This window comes from Fibroporia radiculosa, assembly GCF_000313525.1.
Source record: "Fibroporia radiculosa TFFH 294 genomic supercontigs, scaffold6046, whole genome shotgun sequence".
Lineage (NCBI taxonomy): Eukaryota > Fungi > Basidiomycota > Agaricomycetes > Polyporales > Fibroporiaceae > Fibroporia > Fibroporia radiculosa.
The window spans coordinates 20672-23971 of NW_012133433.1; the positions used below are offsets into that span (position 1 = coordinate 20672).

General features: G+C 51.5%; 1 protein-coding gene across 1 annotated transcript; it reads left to right on the forward strand.

Moving 5' to 3' along the window:
* Positions 1–2312, forward strand: FIBRA_06115 (uncharacterized protein; the record flags this gene model as incomplete). Its single annotated transcript, XM_012327853.1, has 13 exons — positions 1–107; positions 161–182; positions 230–298; positions 352–397; positions 446–494; positions 555–686; positions 745–1100; positions 1153–1172; positions 1234–1443; positions 1511–1661; positions 1724–1834; positions 1898–2167; positions 2230–2312. 13 exons carry the CDS (start codon positions 1–3, stop codon positions 2310–2312), a joined length of 1626 nt encoding a protein of 541 aa, XP_012183243.1.
* Positions 2313–3300: the final 988 nt, after the last annotated feature.

The following is a 3300-nucleotide window of genomic DNA, read 5'->3' on the forward strand; positions in this document are numbered from 1 at the left end:
ATGGCAGACGATAAGGGCGCAAAGGATGCCTCGGGGACCAGCACCGTCATGGAGAGCAACCAAGATGAGGCCGGCTTGGCCAGGATGGGCTACAAGCAGGAGTTAAAGTGAGCTGCCCTCCCCTTTGATCGTTCAAACATGACATAGCGTGGCTTTGTAGGAGAGACTTAGGCTTGATGCAGGTGAGTCTGAAGAGTTTCGTTCGAGAGGAATGAGCTGAGCCTCGTAGAACTTTGGTGTTTCGTTCTCGATCATTAGCGTGATCACCGGCATTAGTTCACTCTTCCTGTATGGTTTGGTGGGGACTTGTCTTATATTCTAATTTGTTTCCTTCTCAAATTGTACGTACAGACAACAGGAGGACCCGCAGTGATGGTGTGGGGCTGGATAGTCGTGGGTGAGTGCATCACACGACCTATGAGAGGAATAGCTTACCCAGACACAGTTGCATCTCCTAGCATGCTCCACCATGTTAGTCGGTTTGTCGATGGCTGGTACGTTTGTTTAATTTAGTATCTCATTGCGGCCATAATCTTTTCGACAGAAATATGTAGTGCGCACCCCACCAGCGGTGGGCCGTACTTCTGGGCCGCCATGCTATGCAAGCCAGAACATGCAGCATTCTCGTCCTGGATCACCGGATGGTTCAATCTGCTTGGCCAAGTCGCTGTCACAACCGGCATCAGGTGAGGCATCATCGTCAAGGCGCAGCACCCATCCAACATAGACTGACATGTACAACAGCTTCGCGTGTGCAACATTCATCTCGACACTCGCCACGTTTAACACTTCCTTCGTGCCGTCAGCGCCGCGGACGATTGGAATATACGCAGCGGTGCTCTCTGCACAGGGTCTGATCAACACGTTCGGCGTGCATCTTCTGCGGTACCTGAACAACGTCTCCGTGTGGTGGAACGCGCTAGGCACGACTGCGCTTGGGATCGCTGTCCTTGCTGCGGCGCCGACACACCAGTCTGCTCACTTTGTCTTTCAGACGTTCATTGATGGTACCGGCGTGGACGGCGTTGGATGGGCCCAGCGCGCGAGCCCAGCATATGTCGTGATCATTGGGATCCTCATGGCACAATATACCTTGTTGGGTATGTCCTATCTGTGGGCTTTCCAAGGACATCAAACTCACTGCTGCTACAGGGTACGATGCAAGTGCGCATGTGCGTGAATCGTCCAATCTTGGTGCAGGGCACGGTTAATGAATGTGTATTCTTATTGTAGATGACTGAAGAGACCCATAATGCTGCAATGTCGGGGCCTCTCGGTATCGTCATGGCCATCGGAGTGTCCGCTGTTCTTGGATGGTTTCTCATCCTCGCTCTGCTCTTCTCGATTCAAGACCTTGAAACCACGCTCGCCCCACCCTCTGGTGAACCCATCGCACAGATTTTCTTGGACACTGTAGGCGAGAAGGGTGCGATTGTCCTCATGGTAAGCGCATATATGCGGCTTGATGTGGTGGATCGGGACTGAAGACGTGAGTACGCGCCTAATGCAGGTCATCGTCATCGGTGCCATATTCTGGTGCGGGGTGTTCTCAGTCACGTCGAACAGTCGGATGATGTACGCGTTCGCGCGGGACGGCGGCATCCCTGGACACAAGTTCTTCCACAAGGTTGACCAGAAGCGCAGGTCACCCGTTCGCACAGGTACGAGGAACGACGCCGCATGTCCACATGTTTGAGCTTATTGATGGAAATTCACCTTTCAGTATGGTTGGCCTGCACACTGAGCTTCATCCTCGGTCTGCCGAGTCTAGGAAGCGCGGTCGCTTTCTCCGCCGCAACGAGTATCGCAACCATTGGGCTGTACATATCCTACGGTTAGTCCGCGAGTCCCCTTGCTATTGCCGGTTTAAAATATGACTCACATCTCTAACATCTAGGTATCCCCATCGCACTGCGGGTCATCTATGCGCCGCGCTTCGTGCGTGGACCGTTCCACCTCGGCGCGTTCTCATATCCCATCGCAACGGGCGCTGTGCTCTGGATAATCTTCATCACCATCGCGTTCGTCTTGCCGGAGGAGAACCCGGTGAACTCGCAGACACTGAACTATGCCATCGTCGCAGTCGGCATCGTCGTCACATACAGCCTCGGCTTCTGGCTCGTCAGCGCGCGGCGGTGGTTCACGGGACCGGTGAAGCAGATCGAGGGTGAGTCTCTGGAGCGTGATCCGAATGAGTACGTGATTGCTAAATTGACTCAATGTGTCTAGCGGAGGCGCAAGGCGTGGACGTCATGAACGGGGGGGACATAGAAAACGGGAAACGACTGAGCGAGGGAGAGGGCTCCGTGTAAACAAGACGTTTCTCGGCTGTATCAGATATAATTTTGCAAGTTCTTGGCCCTATGCTCTGTCGGACGGCTAGAGGATGGGAAAAATGTGGGCAAATGCCCGCCTGGGAATCCATCATTGCATCCTATGTGGCCTTCTCCCAAATTGGTGGTATTCCTTATATTCCTGGGCCATGAGATGGTCCCCAGATTACATCAGGCTAACGAATGGCCACATTCCGTCCTGCATAAAAAGCGCGATGATTTTACGTTCGTCATTCGCTTTCCCTGCGCTCACCTAAAGTAACTTATTACTATCTATTGGCATCCTCAAACCGATACCGCATATGCTTTCCCCTTATGCTCTATGCTCGCTATGTTTCCTATCTTCTCTCTTCCTTTCTCTATCCTTATTCTCTATTTATTCTTTTTCTTCAATTCTCATTTGTGCTAGCACTCACCGAATCTCTTTAGATTGAAGCCTAGTATAGCGTGCACACCATCAGTCAAATGGTTTCGAGTGAGTCTCGACGTTTCTTGCTTCCCGACTTTGTCGATTAGAAATGTTCTGACTGGGTTCCAGCTTAAGCCAAATATCCAAGTCAGAGGGATTAAAGGTAAGCCCCGAGGGAAGGAGAGGAAGAGATTGTCCATCTCTCCTGGCGCAGACCTTTTCGTGGTCCTCGGGATAAGTACCTTCCTGCAAGAGCTTGCGCAATTCTGCTGCAAGGCGGGACGGGGAAACCAACATGCGCTGAATTTTGTTGAATGGTGTACTCTATCACTTCAGTGTTGTTAGTAGTTCCAGTATTAGCTCGGGCTGAATACATGACATTTTCACTATTTTGATTGTTTTTTAGGAAGTTATGGAGAAGTCAGAGAAGGCCAAGGTGTAAGCAGCCAATCAGAAAAATTGAAACAGCGCCTAAGCCGCCTGTGATTGGTTGAAACCCCCAAATACTTGGTCTCGTACCCAGACGTGTCTTCGACACGTCTGGGGTAGCCTAGCAGA